This window comes from Pithys albifrons, chromosome 6 (assembly GCF_047495875.1).
Source record: "Pithys albifrons albifrons isolate INPA30051 chromosome 6, PitAlb_v1, whole genome shotgun sequence".
Classification (NCBI taxonomy): domain Eukaryota; kingdom Metazoa; phylum Chordata; class Aves; order Passeriformes; family Thamnophilidae; genus Pithys; species Pithys albifrons.
The window spans coordinates 45,388,686-45,408,998 of NC_092463.1; the positions used below are offsets into that span (position 1 = coordinate 45,388,686).

General features: G+C 40.4%; 1 protein-coding gene across 1 annotated transcript in view; it reads right to left on the bottom strand.

The window, feature by feature from the left end:
- LDLRAD3 (low density lipoprotein receptor class A domain containing 3) overlaps nt 1–20,313 on the bottom strand; it is a 103,495-nt gene that overhangs the window by 38,374 nt on the left and 44,808 nt on the right. The window contains exons 3-4 of the mRNA XM_071558660.1: nt 13,538–13,663; nt 10,680–10,814 (exon numbers count right to left, since the gene is read on the bottom strand). Coding sequence (XP_071414761.1) covers nt 10,680–10,814; nt 13,538–13,663 — 261 coding nt within the window. The remainder of the gene's footprint in view (nt 1–10,679; nt 10,815–13,537; nt 13,664–20,313) is intronic.

Here is a 20,313-nt window from a genome sequence, read left to right on the forward strand (position 1 = left end):
GAAAAAAACCCACCAAAACAAAAAAACCCAAAGAATGGCTTAAGCCTCTACCTATGATGCCTAGCCCCTGTTTGCATGCCAAGCTCTGCTCCTGCCACCAGGTCTCATTTTTTATCTCAACAGTTGCTTCCATCCTTTCATACATGCTGTAGCCACTTGGCTACCTTGCTGTCTGAGTCCATCTCAGAAGAACCTCCCTATCTAACCTAGCATGAACACACTTGCTCCAATCTGGTCAGACAAATATGGTTTTAAGAGCAAGTAGAAACAACAAAAAATTCAGCCTCGAATTTGTTCACTTTGAATGGAACATATGGTTTTCTTATCCCCCTTTTCCTGGTTGATCACAGTCATCCTAAGCAAGGATATAACTTCCTTCACAGCATTGTTTTGCTGAAGTCACATGCTTTTTGTTTTCTAATTCTAGTGTGATAAAAGAAAATTAAACAGTCACTTGCTGTAAAGACTCTTTCCCATGCAGTATTCCTACAACTATAGGTTTTCGTGTCAGTGCAAAACACCTTGCATAACTTCCATTTAATTGCACATATTGTTTCCCCTCCATCAAACCAAGACCAAACCATCTCCTTGCAAACCAGTCAGCAAGAGTCCAGCCCTCATACACCTCAAAGTTAACTGACCCAACAGTTCAAGTTTTGGTTCAGAAAAACTGTGAGCTCCAGAACTTGCGCTGCAGAAGGACAGTCCTAAGTCTTCTCCTGTAAGGGTAAATCATGAGCACCATTTGCCATGGAAAAATCTGCCTCAAAAGTCTAAAAGCATTTTCCTCTCAGCCACCACTAAATCGAGGTTGGTGTTTGCTTGCTATTCAGCATGTAGGAGGCAGAGGGAAATGACGATGTAAGAAAAAACAGTTGAACAAATGGAACACATTAGTTTTCAATTCCTACAGGTTTTAGTGCAGCGTAACACATTTCCTAACTTCTTAACAAAAGCACCAGATCCTCAAAATTACTTCCACTTAAGAACTAGTTGGTAATCTCTGCATTTACTGTAGTGTAATAATGCTATTAAAATAAATGAAGCCTTGAAAGCTGCTTCTTTGGAACTTCAGAGGATGTAATTCAGGACCAACGACCAGACCCCCACAGTGACTAGCTAGTGCACTTCAGGTGAGAGGTAATATTCAGAAATGATTAATTATATATATTTTCTCCAAATAGCTTTATAATCTTTCACTAAGCTTTCAAAAGTTAAAAGTTTGGTATTTTTGACACATTAGACAGATCAGGCATATGATCCAAAATGCCCAAGGTCATTTACCAGGCCAGTGGCAGTGAGCATAAGGCAGTTGTGTGCTCAGGACGTTTGAACAGGCACTCCCAGTGCCCCCACCTTCAGCCATGTTAATGGAAACACTATTTACCTAGCAGGGCATAGGTACGAACACGACTTTGCATAAAATGCTTCCTACTCACCAGGCTGCAACCTCCCTTAATAGCCCAGACCTACTTGGAGATCTCAACTGAAATTGAAGAGAGATGCTAAAAGCACTTTATGACACCATACTCTCCCCACTCCTTCCCCTGATTGTTTTCCAGGTTTTACTGTTTGCATAGACTCTGTATTACAAATAAACAGAAAATTAATTATTCAGCTTCTAATTCCCATTGCATGTTGATGTTTATGTAATTGAAAACCCTATAATTACTTTATGTTTTTAATGTCCCTCATAAATATGGAATTTTAACACAATCTTTTACAGCAAATTAGCACCAAAAGTCTGGTCATGTGAGATGGGAGCATGAGTTACTTTGGCAAGCTCAGGGAACAGCATACAGACTGAAGACTGGTGTGATGTGTCTCATCACTTCACAATTTTCAGCAGGCAGAAGAAAAAGCACAGCAGTACCCAGCTTTGCCAGAAAGCCTGATCAGACTCTGGGACACAAGTTTTTAGGCAAGAGCAGCAAAGAAGGAAAAGTCAGAATTCAACAGCCTCATTCTTCACACACTTAGAGGTACAGAAATGTTTGGCCAAGGATAAATCTCAGCTTAATCTAAAGCCTGTCAAGAAACTTTCTTTTTTGTGATAATCCACTTACTTATCAAGTTCCATTTGCTACGTTTAGATCAGGAAGTATGAAATACCATTCTCTAGAACCCTGGCTGACAACTTGCTTGTGTTTTAAAAATCACCCTGAAGCAATTTATGCTTCACAGTGAACACAGTACACTGGTATAGGAACATAAGTGTGACCTACAATAAAGAAATAAGTACCTTTAGCTTCAGCAGCAGAAAGTTAATGCTCCTGTTGATTTGGCTGGGACCAGCACTTGGAAGGAGTGGACAAAAAAATACAGTAAGGTCTGGTAGATACACTTTTATATTATTACCACCTTAGTAGTGAGGTATCCCCCACAATTCAGTGTTCCATATTATTTGTCCTATAGAATGATATAAAATCATATTTTCTGTAAGGCAGAGTAAACTTGTAGCTATCCTAGCACAGTAAAGTGAAACCACTTACAGAAAAAACAGAATTACTCTAAAACAAGAATTTCTCAAAATAACAGACACAAACTGCTAAGACCTATTGAGGTCCTGCACGAATGGGATCACCTACATTTCTGAAGGCAATTCCACATTTCTAACTGCTCTCCTTCCTAGGAACCAAGTGCATTGCACCAGCACAGATTCCAGCTACAGGGACATCTGGCTGACCTGGAGTCACTGCATTTATTCTTGTTGAGCAAATGTCAGTGAAACCTTCCAGCAGAGCTTGGTAGCCCTGTTCTAGGGGACTCTACACTGACAATATGCTGCTTAGGTCAATCACACAATTGGCTGCATACTAAACTACTACAACATCTGAATAGACACACTTTTACAATGGGTCATGTTGGCTTTGATTGTGCCTTTGCATTTGAGGAAGACCAACATACAAACTTTAACAGAGATCACATGTCACAAATTATTCCCAGATATAACTGAAGGGGTGAAAAGATACAGATTTTAACCACCTGTGAAACTAGTTTCAGCTGGGGACAGGGTTGCAGCCTGACATTTTAGGACCCACATCTTCCAACTTTACTGCTGGCAGCTGCTTGGGGGGGAAAACCAAAACAAACAAAAAATCTACCCCGAAGTCTGACACACAGGTTCCTAGGATCTGTTTCTCCCCCGCCCCCGGGTCTGAGCAGCAAAACTGGTCTTCCAAACAATTCCACTGCTGCACAAAAACCCCAGACCAACTCCTAAAGAGAAAGAAAGGGTCACTGGTGCTATCTGCCCAAGTCCCAGTGCAAACTGCTGAATGCTGCCACCTTCTTCAATAGTTCATCCTTGGAAATAATTTCTAACTAGTGGTTACACACATGATAATGCCACACCAAGATTTGCAAAGGCACTGAAGCATAAATTAACCTCAGACTTTTTGCTGATCTGATTAATGCGCACAGGTCTCAAAGACAGATTTACGCTAAAATCATTATCACTTACCTAAGATTAATGTCAATAATCATGCTAAACAACAAGGTTTGCCATTTGACTGAAACTGCAGGGCTGATGGGGCCAGATGTGGTGGGAGAGCCTTGCAGATCAGCTCCCAGCTGGGCTTGAAAGTAGAATTACAGGTTGTGGCAGGCTAGTCTGATGAATGAGGGTTAGAACTCAGAGCAGAAGAGAAATCCAAGCTAACTCCCACTCTGCTAGTGAGAGCGTCTTGTCAGTACTGAACTCAGGAAACTTTTGCTGTGGCTCTTTCCTGACATGTGTTTGCTATTGACAAGTACCATTTTCCAATAAAAACAGGCTGTCCCAGTATGAAACTGTACAAAGAAAAAGTTTCATTTTAAATACAAATGCTATACTAATTTTCTACAATAACTGTAGGAAGTGCACTTAGTCACCTAACCTAGAACTGATTTTTTTTTTTACACAAAGTCAAAAATTAACATCTGTGCCTTTTACTTGGATTCCCTCCATTCACAGCAAAAAGACTGGGGGCTGGCAGCTACAGTCCAGCAACAGAAGTCTTCTGCACAATTAAATCATGCTGACATCTATGAAAAGTTAATGCAATTCAGCAACCAAGACATGGCATGACATGCCAATACATACAGTGAATTTAAACACCTACATAAAGTCATAAACTTGTAGAATATGTATTTGAAAGTAATTGCTGCTGAAGAGATAATTTAATGAACCTCAAGATCAATGGGGAAAAAGAATGTCCTTTATTTTACACTTGTCTTCCTCTAGCGTGACATTTTATCACCCATTTCTGAAGTTCTGAAGTACAGGCAATGAAACTGGATATTCATGTCACTACCCACTTCTGGAACTGTTAATTAGGAATAAATGTCACAAAGTGATGGTAAAAATGTCTGGACACAATTGCTAAGAGCTCAGATTTCACCCTTGCACAGGTGAGAAAACCCTACGCAGTGGCAGACTCAATAGTCACCTCTGCTCATCAGCCACGGGCTGTTAGAAAAGTATCTGATACGCAGTTACTCCTTGCACCTCCTGTTTTTGTAACCAGCCTGACACCTGCAATTTCAGTCCAACAGACAACAGAAAAAATTAAAAAGTTATCAGCAAGAGTCCAATGAGGCACTCCAGTTAGACTGGCTCTTCCATCATGGGATTAAGCTGTACCTTGAGGGAAGGCTACCATCAGCATCCCGAAGTACATTTGTCTACAAAACAGGCTTAACACAAGCTGCAGGCACAAAGTTAGTTACCTGTCCTTACTATCTTCCAGGACTTGATTTCAGGTCAAGATGAGAGTGGCCAGATCCTATTTTTATTCCTCTTTATCCCTGATAAAGCTGTTGGCAAACATGTTGACTCCCAGTGACACAACACGTCATCTAAAATTTGACCCAAGTCATAAAACTGATTTTTACAGTAGCCACCTCATAATCTGCTTGTAATTTTGAGTTTAAAACCATCCAAGGTGGGCTCAGTAGGAGATTAAGTGAAGAGTATGGACACCTTCCTGATATACAAACACCCTTCTAAGTAAGTTTGTTGTCCATCTGAAGACTTGAAGTCATTGCTTGGCTATTAGCACATTATACTGCTCGTAATAGAACAGGTGCTCTGCAAACAGGGGTAGCGTAACATTCTATCAGCACGTCTTTAATGATTCTGCCAAAATTACATGCCACAGTGTCTGCAGTAGCAAAATACTGGTCTACAAGAAGACTATTCCTCAGGTACATATGCTGTTCTGCATCAAAACCTTGTCCTATTCACAAGCTTAGGGAGCTGAGAGACAGAGCAACTCAAATCCAGTTGTACCAACTGGCTGGAACTCTCCCTAAGATCCTCACATTTATTTTAAACTGCTTTAATTTTATAGCCTCCATGTACAGTTAAGTAAGAGTTCCCCTCTCAGTCCCACTCAGAAGTTACCGTGCTTCTGAATGACTACGGGCCCCGGTACAATAATGCCTGGGTTATTATCTGTTGTTCCTATCAAGTGGTGAACAATCCATTTTACAAACGACGGATGCAGCACAGTCTGGGAGGCAGCAGAGATAGCAGAGTCCACATACTGTCAAAATTAATGCACAGATGAACTTACCAGTCACCTGAAATACCAGTACTGACTTACGAACATCTGCCTCCTGTAGCTCATCTGAAGATGGATCCATTTTTTTTCTTGACAAGAATCCTCTCAAATAAATAATCTTATGAGGAGAGAAAAGGGGAAAGGAGAGGAAGCTTGGATTCAGGGAATGGAGTAACACAGGGAAGAAAGAATTCACAGCTGACAAAAACATTTCCATCTAGCAAGTGTTATAAAAGGGAGATATGAGAGAGCTAAATACACTCAGGCAAAGCCTTCATTTAATAAAACATTCAGTGACATTCTATTTGTATCCTTCTTTAAGTTTCTGCTTCTATTCAGTCTGCCTCTGAGTATCAAATTCCTGCCGTAGGCTGAATCTGGGCTAAGATTATGCACAATAATTGCAAGTTGAGCTTCATTTTACAGGCTGAGTCTATAATGAGTCAAAGAGAGACTAAAAAAAAAAAAAAAGGAAAAGTATGCAGCCAGGAGCAGACTAGAAAGCTTTGGGATGTCTAAGTGATACCACAGCATTTGGGAATTTCAGAATTTCAATTTACCAAGTCCAATGGGCTGGTTACAAGCTCCTTATGCAATGGGACGTTCTGGAAGCTATTTGTGTTTCATAAATTAGATTTTGTGGCATTTCATTGAAATTTAGTATATGTCTGTTCCACTTAGCTGTCAGTTCTAAAACCCACTATGCATTACAACTCAATCATGCAAACACTAGCAATGGCCATAGTGCTTACCTCTACAGCCAGTTTGCTTCCAACTTTGACTATACCTTAATCCACAGAAATTATCATTACAGAATTCATATTATCGTTGAAAAATTAATTTTAGTAAGTCAACATTTTGAAGAGTTTTCTACTTATTTTTTATTCTTATTTACCAGATTTTATAGTATGTTCACAATTTTTATACAAGCAATTTATACATGCAACAGAGAAAAGAGCAGAGACTTCTAAAACTCTGTATGCTTCTAAATCTGTTTAGAATACTGGGGTATATCAAAATCCTAACACAAATTCAATGAAAAGATATGTAAAAATAAAAGAAAGAGGTATCCACACTGTAGAAACACAGGACAAGAATTAACTTCTAAACACTTGCAAAACATGTGGTTTATAACCACAATGGTACTGTTTACTAACAACTGCAGAACTAGACTTTCAGAAACATTACTGAAGTCAAGAGCCTCTCTTTACAGTGAACACAGACCAACAGCAATAAAACTCCTTTTCCTAGGCAACAGGGTTAAAGCTATTGAAGGTATTTACCAAACTTAGACAGAAAGAAGGGCCACAAAAGGAAAATGAGTTTGAATTAAAATATCCAGTGTGCTTTTGTTGATGTTAAAGCCTTCTAAACTAAAAGCACAAAATGAAGGAAAAGCTAATGGAAGAAGCACTATGAGGACACATTTAGATAAAAAAACCATAATTCAGAGAATAAATTAAATACAGTCCTAGAAGCTCAACAAATTTACACAGTTGTTGAAAAATATTAAGAAGGTGAAATTCCCTTCCAATTGAGTGGATGCCTGTCACTGAACAGGAAATGCCCCCCAGTGACAGGCAGGCACAAGGAGTACACCCGGATTAGATGCTATGAATGATTAGCACTGTCAGCTAATTCAAGGCATAGGGAAAGATCTTAAAGTAATAAGAGAAAGAAGAGTGTGTGGGAGAGGAACTTTTCTGAAATAAAATCCATTAAATACAGAACAGGACCAGAAATTTCCAATCACTGTTAGTGTTAAAACTGGAATAATGTCCTAGAAAAAGCAATTCATACATTCAACTCATGCATAATCCAAGCAATTATATCCTCCATCCAATCTCAAAACTCAAGCACCTACTGTGATTAATACACCACATTCTAGACAAAGGCAAAATATTTGGCCATACTACTTCAATGCTGAAAAACTGAGATGACCAAAGCACAGCTGGGGTGGGATTAAAGGAACAGCCCTGAAGTTTATCATGGCAGTGACAAGAACTACAAAATATTTGTCAGGATTTAGAGTTGAATTCTTTGATTTGCTGCTCAATTGTCATAGTTTAATCTGACACTTTCCTCATGACATACAAGATATGCAACACTCAGTTACAAATGATAATGAGAAAGGAGGGCAGGGACATGTCCTCCAGAATTTAATCTTCCTCTCATTTTCACAACTAAATCCTGGGACATGTGTCTCACTCCTCTCAAATGAATCTGTTCCTACTTATGACTAAAATTAATCTTTATAAACACACATCTTCCAGCTCATCTCAAAGAGCAGCATGGTAGTAAAGCTATTATTCATTGAGAATGGAAGTATTCCACGTCAAAGCTGGGTCAGTATGTTTTTCAGTAGGAGGTGACATTCCTGTTCTCCCAGCCTGCAGTGATCCTTCTTGATGGAAAGAATCTTCATGCATGGAAGAGTATCTGACACAAACCAAACTGATATGCTACTGGAGCTTTCCAGAAATGACACCAGGATCAAGGAGGCCTTTGAAGTTCATGGAGGAGTAGAAGAGGTGTTAATTTAAAAAGCTTGTCAGTATACCCAAGAGCAGAAGGAAAGCAAAGCATCAATTAATAATTAACGCTTCTATTTCCTGTGTTATCACAGTATCTCAAAACAGTTTGCAAACATTGATCGAGTCTTATGACATGCCCCTGAAGCAGACAAGCACGGATGAAGCTCTACTCCTACCAGTCAGGATGGCACTCTGGGAACATTTTGTTTAGCTGATCTATGCCCTGTCTTCCCCATCTGTTAAATGGTGATGATGACACTATCATACAGTGGTTCAGAAGCTTAGTGACTTCTAAATCAACACATTTATAGATATAAAAACAGAACACAAGGGCAATCTCTTATGTCAGACTGCACTCAATTACACTGAACTAAAGCTATCACATTTGACATGGTAACATAGCCAGTGGGAAGAAAACCCACTATTTTCATTTTATAATGCCCTACAGATTTGCTTTGCTCTGTCCCTAAGTACCCAGAGCACTTGATTTCTAGTTAATGACCAGGATTCTCGGCTACTGTGTTAACATGAAACACATTGTAATTACAGTAATTAGATCTGCTGTAGAAAGAATTGTGAGAAATGAAAGACTGTCCACAGTAGCCTCTAACTCCCAATTAACACAAAGTAGTTGGTGTGTTTGGAAACCAGGACAGACATATCCATAGCTGCAAACTCCCAAGGGAATTGTCATTTACACTCAAATGGGAAGTTGAACAACTAACACTTTAATCCTTGCTTTGAAAGACAGGTACCCAAGCATCATGCACTTACAGATGGTGAAACAGGAATTCAGGGAGACTCTGAGCTGCCAAAGGGCAAAACCAATCACATATGCTCTGCACAACAGCATTTCACTTTGGGAACTCCTCATTTCCAACTCCCTGCTCAGACTATTTTTTTTTTAAATAAAAAAGTCCATCAACCATGCACGCTCTTGTCCTAATGAGAGTTCGTTCTTTATTCCTTTTTTGGGTCTCGTTCACACATATTATCAGACAGAATTTGCTTAACTTTCTTCCTAATCTGACATTTCTAGAAGGACCAAATATAGAGACAAAAGTAAGTGCTTCATGAAATACAGCTCTTTTCTTCTCCTGTGCCTGACAGTCGCTCCCAAAAGCAGATTGTCATGACAACAAACATCCTGGAGGCAATCCAGCCAATTAATCTGCAGAAGAAGCAGTCATCCCAACCTTGGAAAACAGCACTGCTGCTTTAAGCTTCAGAAGCTAAAAAATAGAGAAAGAAAAAGAAACCCAACACAAAATCTTACCACCCACATTAATCTTATAATGCTGTCTTAGACCTGTAGTGAAGAACAATTCAGACCTTGGCATGTGCTGGTCTTTCACTAGACCTTTCCTCTCTGCTCCAGAGAGTAGGGGCAGGCCAGGCCCCTCTCTGAGGCTTTGAGCTATGTTCCCAGGCTGTGATGTAGCTCAGCACACAGATGAGCTACCAGGATGACCCCTTCAGTCTTCACATGTGGAGCCGCAGGACAGAGCTCACAGGTCAGGCAGAGGAATGACACAGAAGAGATTGTCACACACCACTGCTATAAACACTGCTTTGTAGGCATTGCTGTTGTGTGTTTTCCCTCTTTCTCTGTGAATTGTCAAGACTATTTATCACCATGTTAAGCTCAGGATTATTTTCTTTTCCACAAAAGACTAAATGATCAGTGCAGCTAGATATTTAAGTCATTCTCCTTCAATTTCACTAATTACAATTCTTCCATACCCTGCTTTATCTCTCTTCATATGTCCTGCTTTCTTTACCATGAAGCATATCACATCTCCCCTGAAAATATCCAGCATCTCCCATATTTTACCTACCCTGATCTTTCTAGTAACTCGAACATTAAAATGTTTAGTAGCTAATGCCCAGCACACATCATTTGTTAACCTCAAGTTATTCGTATATCCTTCATATTTTATAAAATACTATGGTATTAAGTTACAGAAAACAAAATTGAAAAACACTAGCAACAGACTTATAGGACGGGTTAGAATGAAAAAAAAATCAAATACTGTTTTGAGATTCTCACAAGACTAAATACATAAGTTTCAAACAAGAATTTTGTTCCCTGTCTTCATTCTTTACTCTGCAGAAACAAGCAAGGGTAGGAATAAATGCTTCTACTGTAGACTTGTCCTGCAGTGAAACATGTCTTTCAGAAAGTAACCAAGTGATGAGGATCTAAAGCTTTAAGCCTACACAAGATTTACTCACCTGGTAAATAGATAGATTCACTTCCCACTGTAGCTTTACTATCAATTCCCCTGGGTCCAATCCATCTCACAGAATGACTAAATGGATTCCCAGCAACTCCAGTGAGCACTGGATCACAAATGTAAGCAAAAGTGTACTTTTACTTATCTGAAAAAGATACTAATCTTCTGAGCACTGAGAATGAAATGTATACGTGCACACAACACACACTCTACACATTTCATCTCGCTACTTGCAGACCGAGGAAACCACAGCTCCAGGCAACTCAGAGCAAGCCAACAGAATCGTATTTTCTGCTGAGCCTGTTCTGTGTTAATTTGAGTTGGAATAACATTCCAGAACAGAATAAAAACTCCATCCCTACCTTGAGGGGTTTCGCAGCTTTCTTCATCACTGTTGTCTTGGCAGTTATTTTGGTTGTCGCACACAAAGCTTTTATCAATGCAAAGACCATTTTTACAGTGAAATCGGGCAGTAGAGCAAAGCAAGGGATTTGCTGCTGCAAGAAGAGAAAGTGAGATCTTCCATTAGAAATTCTCTTACCCAGGCAATTAAATTGCCGATAAGCAACACATGACAACAGGCCGCAACTCAACAGTTGGTCTGTTTGCTGAGTATGTGGGAGTCACTGCAATCAAACCAACCTTGTCTCTCTAAACAGGGAGAGCTGAAACTTCTAATTCATGCAAGATTCACTACAATTAGCAGAGATTTAGTCCACCTACAGTTGTGATAAGCCTTCTGTTCATTTTCATAAGAGCCCCAATCATGATCACTGTTCCACATTTGCTCACAGTGAAGACACATGGACAGAACTGACTACCATAAACACTGCCTGTTGATTCCCTTTACAACAAACTCAGCTTAGCTTAAGTTTCATATTATAAGACACTGATCCTGCCTGAAAACTGCCAGGCAGTGGTTTATTTACCTCTGCTTCTGGTTTTTTCCTCCTTCCCTATTCTATTCACTGTTTTGAATTGATACAATGGCAATGTTCAAATCTCTCAACTTCTCAGTGTTTGAATTTCAACTCATTTTTAAGGGTAATATGCACATTACAGTAGCAACCAGAAAATCCTTTCAGAATGTTATGGGTTCACCTAGGTGGGCCTAGATTTGGGCTCTGAAGTCTGGACTAGGCCGAAGCTGTCAGCTGACTTGAGCTGGGCTGAGCTAACAGCTGACCTCTTCTAGCCAGTAAGTTTGTATTCCATACCACATTATGCCCACTGTTGCACACAGAACCAAAACAGAATAGTATCTAAGCAGACTCATGCAGGTAGTCTTCTCACCCATGCCGAATCCAGCAGTAAATATGCTCTAAGATGCTATATATATTTTCATTTAAAGCTTCAAGCAGTGCAGTTTTCAACACTTTTAGCAGATTACATCACAGCTTCAATCCATCTCATTGTCAAGGAAGTTTCCTTGATACAGATTTCTCTTTTTCAATTTCAACTATCTGCTCTTAGTTATAGCCCAGCATAGATCACTATACGATCCCTGCTTGAACAGTGTTTGCACCCTTCATATACAGCATATCCTCCAACACAGTCATCGCTTAGCCAAGATATGCTTATTTTAGCAATTTTTAATATCTACTCTTAAATCAATCTCTGTCCCTTAATTTTTGGCACTCTCTCTGAATCACAGCAGTTCTTGGTAACGAGGTGACAAACTAAATGAACATGTTAAAGCTCCTTTGGTTTGAAACTGCTGCACACTGCATATCACAATGATTTTTGAGGTCACCTTAGGGCATACACTGTTGTTTCTCTTTATAAGCACTGCCTAGACATTTAGAAATGCTAGAAACCACCAAGTATGTGCTTAAAGGGCATAGAGAAACAGGAAGATTAGCACCATGTTAACGTCAGCTGTAAGGTCCCATTGAAGCTACACATTACAAGCTCATGGGAAATTGTTTCATTCATAAAGAACTTCATGACCTGGTGCACTTTCAGTTGAGACCTGTCACTTGTCAGTCTAACACCTCAAGGATACTTCAGAACTTCTTTCAGTGCACTAGTTTAAGCATAACTCAAAGGAATTTCCTTAGCCATCAATGCTCTGCTGAAGTGTTAACTCCCTGTCACAGTCCTCCCAGGGCCCAAACCAACAAGAGATGGCACCTTATGAGATGTTCATGCTGTGAGGGAAAGCATACAATCAAGAAAGGTAAGTCCGCCAAGAAGCAGACAGTGATAGATCACTGCAAAAATCGCCCCTTTTGTTATCTTTGAAAGCTGGTGTCTGTTGTCCTCTTCCTGATGTTTAAATATCATTAAAAACAGCATGCTCCAACAAGGTAACTAGCAAGTATTTTGCTGGAAGCTTTCACCTGCAGACCCATAGTTTTACCATCTTCTGACAAAAAAAAAGAGAGCTGTTGGATTAACATAACTTTTCCTTACTGATATATCCCGGCTAGACTTACAAATACAAATGGATCTATGTAGCCACATACAGAGAGTTTAGACCAAGTCAAGCAGTACTCCAGATGAACTCTCTGTTTCAAGCTGCTAAACAGCAGCTCAAGCTGACATTAGCTCATTTGATTGGAGCATGGCACTAACAACACCAAGGTTGCAGGTTTGATCCTCATACAGGCCATTCACTTAAGAGCTGGACTTCATAATCCTTGTGCATCCCTTCCAACTCAGAACATTCTATGATTCTGTGAAGCCAGTGCATTAGCAGGCTCGTCTGCCTTGAAGAATCTCCTCCTTCCCAGAACCTGTTTCACTAAATATGCCATTATTTGCTTTTCTGTTGTTTGAGAACATATATAAATAGAGACACCTAAATGTACTGATGAATAAATGCACGATATTCTTCAGTGACAAGAAAAAGGCAAATAAAAATGCAAGAATTCAACATGATATTTAATATTTGCCCAATTTGAGTTATATTTGAGTACAGAGAATATGTTTAAAGAAAACATGAAGCTTAAAACTCATTCGAAAGCCACAAACTCATTTCAAAGTCACAAAGGGGCTTGAAGCATCATACAGGCACTACATACAAAGCAACAGTGAGCTGGACCTTAAAAAAAAAAGACATATTCATTCACAAAGAGAAAAGGATTATCTGAGTTGTAAATGACAGGAAGAATATTTGGCTCAGAAACTAAAGGCTACCAAATGCTTCCTTTCTCAGTGGTATAAATCAGAACAAAGAAAAAGCAGTGCTCTCACTGGCACACAGGCCCACACTTACTGCAGTTCTCCTCATCACTGCCGTCGGGACAGTCCTCAAAGCCGTTGCACCGGAAGCGGCCAATGATGCAGTGGATCCCACTAGCGCAGGGGAAGAACGTGGCACCACATTTGGATTTGGCTTTTGCTGGGAGAAGATAAGAGACAGAAACAGGTAGAGGTGAGGGAAACAATATACAAAGGTCAGAGAAACTTTTGCAGCAGCAGAGTTTAGGGTGCTCTATGCAGCGCTGCTGGCACAGCTGTTACATGCCTTCCAAGCTCCCTATGGCCTGCTTTCTACTACTTTAAGTTCATTTGTGAGATTTCACCTGATTGGGCTGAATTTTTTTCCAATTTGTGCCATTTCCAGAATGATTGAAACATTCAAACTCAAAACTAGTCAAACGACTCTCAAAACAAATTCAAATTGCTCAATGTGTTGGAGAACAAGTTTGTAAATTTGGCAAGCAGGTACTCCTGTCACCTGAAAGCCAATGAGAATTTTACCTACATTTCACATTGGAGTAAAACTATCAACACAGAGGGTCACACTTCCCAGAAAAGAAGACCAACTAATTCCTTATTGCATGGAAGTCTGTGGTAAATGTCACTGGCCCAGGCATAAGTCCAGGAGACAGACATGTAAGCAGGTTCTCAGGTGGCAGACAACCCTCAGAGGCAAAGATTGTAAATCCCAACCCAGCCTGTAGCTCTGTGTCATGCTGAGTCCATAAACACTAAACAGAAGAAAAAGTCTACATTTTGTACACCACCGAGCTTTTCTTCCTTGCTCAGAGAAGCCAAGCACTGAAGTGCCCGAGGAAGACAGAGATAACGCACATGGCAAAAAGTTTGAGAAGCTGCAATCTGTAGGCAAATTTGGACAATGACAAGTATTCAAAGAGTAAGGAAGTATCCGAAGAAGAAAATGAGGAAGACAGAGATACCAAGCAAATTAGTCTCTTTTTGAGAATGAGACCCTCATAAAAGTATTTTTTAGGCTGCAAAAATCAAAGTCAAAAAAGACAATACTATAATTAACATTGCCTTTATTCAGCATGTTTATATAAAACTGAGTGCAAAAGGAACATGAATTATATAAATTGCATCTCTTGTGGCAGTTCTTCAGGACAAAACCTACACCAATTTCACAGCACCAGCACAGCTATTCATAAAACACTAAATACTAACAATAGCATCAAAATGAGTTTAACAAATGAGTACAGAATCTTGTTATGATCTCAAGTACTACACATTTTTCACTTCATGGCACAGCAACTCTTTACAGCAAGAAGGTAACACTGCCCTCAGCCACAGTGATGCAGATGCTTCCACCATGATGCGCAAGGCAAGTACCAGTTAAGTCTTGTGGTATCGCCAGCCTAGAACAAAGCAACTCCAAAAGTAAAAAACAATTATGTAAGACATATGTTTGACTTCCACCTTCCTTTCTTTTACAAATTATCCTATGACACAATGGACCACATCACAAGACACTGAACCCTTCAGAAAGTCCACTCTAAGCAAAGGCAGTCTTTGGGGGAAGAGTATGCTGGTAACTGCAGGAACATGTGTATGGTGCAATGTGATAATATCATGCACAGACCACTGATGAGAGAACACCAGAAAAGAAGCCAGATCAATAGGCTGCAGGCTCTTTGAGCAAGTATTTCCTATTCCTACATCAAATTTACAAGATATGTTTACAACTCACAGGTTGGAAATGTGACGGATTTGGGTATCACAGCAACAGAACAAGTTTTACATGGCACTTTGGCACATCAGTACACCAAGCTGCAGAGTTTTATAAGGTCAGAAAAGGGCAGGGACAACCAGAGTACATAAAAAAAAGTATATCAAGTCAGGATAAACTCCTTCAGCATTGATTTGTAAAAAATCCTCTCTTCCACAGTTAAAAACTAAGTATAGCCGTAGCAAAGCATTCTTCCATCACTCAAGGGCATATAAACTGTTTTAAACCACAACTACATTAATTCTCACTTGATTTAGTGTCCTCCAAAAGCAAATTCCTGTTGTTCCTCTCTTACATGTTTATTATACCAGTAGTTTTAGCTAGAATTATGAAGTGTGAAATAGGATGTGTGAAACAGGATGAACTAGCACTTTTTCCAAAGAGTATCCAAGGTCCACTTGGGGAACAGAAAGCGAGCCATTACTTTGCAGCAAACGAGGTGATAAATTACCTTGAAGGAGCTGCTGTGCTTCACACTACTAGCAATAGAAAACCTCAGCCAAGACATCGGAGCCCCAACAATTCTTCACACAACTTCGAAGAGCAACTTCTATGTTGAGAGTTCTGAGGTAGACTGGTCTCAGCTAAATAGTCAGTAACCATGAGGTGTGAGGCTCTATCATACTCCCATTCTTTAAACAAAAGCAGCAAAACAAGCTCAGCAACAGATTCTGTCATCAAAGCGAGTAGTCTGAACTAGCACACTAAGAAGCCAGGCAACTGCTGCTGGGAGAGCGTGGTAGTAGCACATCTATATGAAGAGTTGCCCAATGCTTTATGTGTTACGTCCTTGTTGTTTTTCTTTCTATAAAAGCTAACATCTTTTTGAAACCATGCAGTGAATTTACATTCCCCAAACCAAATGACTGCTCTTGGACAACTTATTTTAGAGCTGTATTTTGAGCCAGAGTAGTTCCAGGAAGGGACAAAAAGGAGAAGAAATAAGAAAGTGGCAAGCAACTGTGCTTTAGCTTCTATTAACATTTACTGGATCCCATTTCTTCAGGCAGGTTTACTTCAGTAATTTGGAGTCTGAATTCAGGGGCTATCAACTTTCTGGCAAATCATACTCAATGATGCCTTTTGCCTGCTCTGAAAACCCTGCCAAATTAAGGCTTCAAAATTATTTCCTTCTAAAATTTCTGACACTGATCATGTCTTACTCTTGCAGCCTTACTCTTCCTGGTAGAATTCAGACTGTGATTTGTCATGTGCCTGCACTTTCCTGATCAGAGCCAGAAGTGGCCGTGAACACTGCAAGAGCTCCGCTTCAGGTAGGACAGACACAGGTCAGCACATCCTCAGCTGTCCTGGCCCTGAAAGGTGAGAAGTCATATCTGGTGCATTACACTGAGCTACCACAGTAAAGCCTTAAGCAATATTTAATGTTTGACCACAACTGAAAGAAAAAGATGCTGGAATGATCAGGAACAAAATCAAGTTTCTGGAAAATGGACTCTTTTTTCTGTCCAAATCATACTGATTCCCCACCAAAAAGAGAGAGAACGTCTTCAGGACAATTATTTAATATTAGTATTAGTTAGATAGCTATATAAAGTTTACTTCAGTATTTTCTCCCCAGACCTTTTCCTATCTTAAGGCATGAGCTGCACTATTTCAGCATTCCTCTGCAATTCCTACTCCCATTACATGCTGTTACAAAAGGAGTTTTCTTCTCCTTTGCTCATCACTGTGTCTTCTACTGCACACTTTCAAGTTTTCATGCAGATCTGTACGTGGTAAGATGTATGTTTGTCTAACAGCAGCTATCTATTTGGCTTCTGCAGTGATGTCAGCCTTGAGAAGCTTTCAAGGACAGCACTACCTCTGCAATCTGTATTTTTCTCTGTTACGCTCAGTTGAAATGGGCTGAGGGTAATAAAAATTACTGGGATATCAGGAAGTGACAGAAGTGAAAAAGGACACAGGTACATGTGGATTATTTGACCTTATGGTATTATAACTAGCTAAAGGAAAGGGAAAGAAGAAATTGTTCTTCTTTCTAAAGGAACTAGCAAGTCCTCCTGAACCCAGGTCTTCAGAAACTAAGAAACTGGGAGACCACACATTGGAGGGGAAGGAGTAAGGACTGATGGACACATTTGAAATACAACAAGAAATCACACAGCAACTTACAAAACTGTGTTTAAAGAAAGGCTACTAAAATAGCAGGTCCAATATAACAAGTACAAAAAGCCACCCCAAAAAATTACCATTCTACTCCTTTGTGAACCCATGGCAGAAAGGATCAATTCAATCCAGTTCCACTCTACATTTGTTACCTAGTCATAGCAGAAGCAATCCAGGACTGGGAGATTCATATGAATCTGTATTTACATATCACAAAAGGGAACTATCATGGTATTTTCCAAGAGGTGTCAGTGAACTACCATGCACTTGAGGAGCCTCCTCTGACTCCAGAACCCGTGGGAAGAAATTACCCTCCAGTAAAATATTCTTCTCATCTCTCGAACATGAAGCAAATGGTGAAGATGGTGGCAGAGGGCTACCGACCACAGTACAAACTTGCCAAACGTTCCCTCCAGGTTGCTTTGCTTAAGTTCAAGGAAAACATTTCAGCAGTTGTACATGCAAGTGCGTGAAGTTGCTCCTTATGCTACTCCAGTGCTATTAAATGTCTTCATCAATGACACAGACAAAGAGATTGAGTGCACCCTCAGCAAATTTGCAAGCTCAGTGGTGCAGTTGACATACCTGAGGGATGGGATCCTATCCAGAGGGACCTGGATGAGCTTAAGAAGTGGGCCCATGGGATTCCATGAGATGAGATTCCACAAGGCCAAGTGCAAGGTGAGATTCCACAAGGCCAAGTGCAAGGTGCTGCACCTGGGTCAAGGGAACACCTGGCATTAATACAGGTTGGGGGATGAATGGACCAGGAGCAGGCCCGGCGAGAGGACCTGAGCCAGCAATGTGTATTGCAGTCCAGAAAGGAAAATGCATCCTGGGCTGCAAAGGATTGTAACCAGCAGGTTGAGGGAGGTTATTATGTCCCTCTACTCTGAATCTGGTGAGATCCCACCTGGAGTGCTGTGTCCAGGTCTGGGGCTCTCAGCACAGGAGGGACATTACAGTGAGTCCAGAGGAGTGGCTCAAGGATCATCAGAGGGCTGGAACACCTCTTCCATGAGGAAAGGCTGAAAGGGTTGGGATTGTTCATCCTGGAGAAGAGAAGGAAGGCTCTGGGGTGACCTTATTGTGGCCCTTCAGTAGCTGAAGGGAACGTACCAGAAAGCTGGAGAAGTATTTACTAGGGCATGTAGTGACAGGACAAGAGGAAACAGCTTTAAGCTGAAAAAAGTAGGTTTAAATACAAGGAAGAAATTCTTTACTGTGAGGGAGTAAGGCACTGAAATAGGTTGTCCACAGAACTTGTGGGTGCTCCATTGTTGAAGGTGTTCCAAGGCCAGGCTGGATGGGGCTCTGACCAATCTGGTCTATTAAAAGGTGTCCCTGCCCACAGCAGGGGAGCAGGAACTAAAAGCTCTTTAGGGTCCCTTCCAACCCAAACCTTTCTGTGATTCTATGACTGTGTTACTGTTGAGCCAGCTAGTCCACACTACCAGCATTTCACACGTAGTTATAGTGAACTGGGCACTTCTTACTGCATGCAACATGCAAAGATGGCATTCAACAGGGACCCTACATGATGAGGCCAGCAGGACAAAACTATTTCCTTCTTTTAATTTGACAAACATGTCTATTTTGAAGTATTTCTCCATTATTTTGCAATCTGGAGTGAGAAAACAGGATGTATTAGACCAAGAACTGACATTTTGTGTCAACCTACAGCTAAAAATATGTATGGCCAGACTTCACGAACAAAGATTTGGGAAGGGCTCTCCTCACATGGGTGTGTCCTTTGAGCCTGCGCAGTGGATGTTTCAGGTGAGGCACAGCGTGCGCAGAACTGGCCCCACCGTTTAAGTCCTAAGGTCCATCTGCCACACCCAAGCGTCAGCTAGAAGTAAACCACACAGAACTTCAGCATCTCTGAACTCAAATTGTTGCCTTAGAACTTCTCCAAGTAGCAATCAAGCAAAGTAACTTTATGCTGCTTCATAGCAATGTCTCAACACAACTGATGATGATTTATTCAGGTAATCAAAACTTGATTACTTGCATGTGACAAGAACAACTCTCCATACAGAAAGTATTGTGTGCAGATCCTGCTATTGCAGAGCCACATGTATTTTTCCAGACTTTGATAATGAACCAACTTAAAACTTCACTCCTGTTGTTAATTTAGTTTGAGAGATGCCACAGCAACATCAGACAGACTCTTTTGATGCATGCATGGCAAGGTGCAGCCTTTCAGTAAAGGCTTTACATGAAGGAGTTAAAGTTTTTAACTTTAATTTACAGAGAAGGAATGATTTTACGCTATGTAACACAAGCAGGGTATGATCCCTTTCACCCCAAGAACTGATATACAGACCCTACCACTGTTAACACAGTTATTTTGCTGTTTGTACCCTAGAGGATTTTCAGTTCAGTTCCCAGTGAGAAAGCCATTGCTACCTGCAGTCATTCAGCTGCCTCAGTACAAAAGGCAAATGTATCACTTCTTGGCTCACAGAGCTCTGGAACAGGACTGTCTTGCAAAATGACACAGAGAAATTTCACTTCCTCTGCTTTCTCATTCTGATCTTTAAAAAGATAGCACTTGAGTAGTATTCCCAGTATAAAATCCACCCAACAGTCTACTATGCCAGAACTTCTCCAATTCAAAACAAACCAACTATTTAATTTAATGAGTTTTGATACAAAACACAGCCAAGTGTAGGACATTCGTTAGACCTACAAAAAGCCCTTGGGTCAATCCTACCTTTGCTCCCTGTTTAACCACGCAGGTGAAAGAGCTGCTAGTCATAAACTGCTAATGCAAACTCAGAGAAAATGATCCTAAAATGTGATTTATTTTATAGGGAGCAATTTTATTTTTTTTAAAGTAGTGAAATTAGCCCTGCAGGAAACATCAGAGGTTGTCTCCAATATAGGAAATCATCACCCACTTACAC